We start from the raw sequence: 2,075 nt of genomic DNA on the forward strand, positions 1-2,075 counted from the left end.
TAAGAGAGCGGCTCCGACAAATTTATCGAGCAGCTTCACAGGAGGTTGCAGAGTTGAGACAGGAGGACGTCCGTACTGATGCAGTATATCATCAAGCTATGAGATTGACAAAGGCAGTGTTAGAGTCGATTCAGCAGGAGATAGATCGCGTGCCACCTGGATTTTGAGATCAGCCAGACAGCTAGATATGTTGCACTAGATATGACATATGTAGATAGAGGCAGCATAGTATAGTGTGATTAGGCTTGTATGTGTGTAGTATCTAGTTTTGACATGTAGCTGCAGTAGCTATGACAGATCAGATGTAGACCCTTTTGTATCAAGCACTAACACATGTAGCTGGTGTCATATATATATAAACTGAACTTTTCCAACTTTTTCTTTTAATTTAAATTTCAGTCTTTAAAGCATTTATATTTACCTTACTGTTTTATAGTTTTTCCATATTTCAAATGTTGTTTTTATTTAAAATAATGTTGTACCATTTATTATCCCATTTTTTTCAATTATTTCCAAATGATTTATTTAAATACTGAACTGTTTTAATTTCTCATTTTAGATATCTGGTAAATTGTTTTCTTTCCAATATCAAATGTTTAAATTTCCTGTTTTAATACCATACAAATTGTTTCTTTATTCATATCACCTGTTCAAATAAATTTTTATTAAAAGAACTATTTGTTTTATTATCAGAACCATGGCACCAAAAAGAAAAACCAGAACTGAGTCATCCAATGATAATACCAATGCCAAAACAACAATAACCACCACATGGACCAAATGTTTCACCTAATGCCACAACAAATGATGATGATGCAACAACAAATGCAGCAACAGCGACAGCAGTTTCAGCAATAGATGTTACAGCAACCACTTCATCCAGAGCCACAAGCACCACTAGTTGGACATGTTGTTACTTTCAAACAGTTCCAGTCGGTAAAGCCTCTGGAATTTGAAGGTTCAGCAGATCCCACCAAGGCAAGAGCCTGGTTAAAGGAGATGGAGAAAGCATTTGCGTTGGTTAAAGTAGAAGCAGATCAGAAGATGGATTTTTCTAGTTACTTTTTGAAGGGGGAAGCTAATTACTGGTGGGAGTCTAAGAAAGCGCTAGAAGGCGAGGGTGTAGTAACTTGGGATAGATTCACCGAGCTTTTTCTGGAGAAGTATTTTTCTCATTATATGAAGAACCAAATGGAAATTAAGTTCTTAGAATTGAAGCAGGGAAATTTGTTAGTCACTGATTATGAAGTCAAGTTTACTGAATTGGCTAGGTTTGTTCCAGAACAAGTAGATACTGATGAAAAGCGGGCTAAGAGATTCCAACAGGGATTGAAGCCGTGGATTTGTAGCAGAGTGAAAGTATTTGAGTTGACGACGTATACGGCTGTAGTTTAGAAGGCCATGATAATTGAGGGAGAAAGTGAAGCGTCCCAAAAGGAAAAAGGACCAGAAAGTTTTCAGAACCGTTCCAACAGGAGGCCGGGATTTCAAACTCGGGAAAATACAAATTTTAGAAGGACTGAACAGGGCAATCAGAGGACGGGCAACCGACTCCCAGCCCCAAATCAACAAAGAATCATCAGACCACTGATACCTAACTGCAGGACATGTGGGAAGAAGCATATCGGGATCTGTAATAAGTCGAACATCACGTGTTTCAAGTGCAAGCAGAATGGACACTACTCTGGGAAATGCCCAATAGGGAAGACAGAAGTCACTTGTTTTCAATGCGGAAGAAAGGGACACATCGCTAAAGACTGTTGAGGAGCAGCAATGGAAGCCAGTATTCCAAGGGTTTTGGCATTACCTCTGCCACCACAGCATAATCAGCCTATGGCAAGGACTTTTAACATGTCAATGAAAGAAGCTGTGCAGAGTCCTAATGTGGTTGCGGGTACGCTTCCTGTGAATTTTATAGATGCACAAGTATTGATTGACTCTGGAGCCACAAGATCATTTATTTCTGAAAAATTTATTCATAATTTATATTGTGAGGTTCAACGGTTGGACGAAACCTTAATTATAAAGTTATCAAACGATGATCAAATTGCGGTAGATCGGGTGTGCCCAGGGTG

General features: G+C 38.7%; 1 protein-coding gene across 1 annotated transcript; it reads left to right on the forward strand.

The window, feature by feature from the left end:
* Positions 1-858: 858 nt before the first annotated feature.
* Positions 859-1,395, forward strand: LOC141685472 (uncharacterized). Its single transcript, XM_074490567.1, has one exon. It carries the CDS (start codon positions 859-861, stop codon positions 1,393-1,395), a length of 537 nt encoding a protein of 178 aa, XP_074346668.1.
* Positions 1,396-2,075: the final 680 nt, after the last annotated feature.

This window comes from Apium graveolens, chromosome 9, assembly GCF_009905375.1.
Source record: "Apium graveolens cultivar Ventura chromosome 9, ASM990537v1, whole genome shotgun sequence".
NCBI lineage: Eukaryota > Viridiplantae > Streptophyta > Magnoliopsida > Apiales > Apiaceae > Apium > Apium graveolens.

Coding starts and splice junctions, on each gene's coding strand:
- LOC141685472 (XM_074490567.1), top strand. CDS start 859: ATGTTACAGCAACCACTTCATCCAGAGCCACAAGCACCACTAGTTGGA.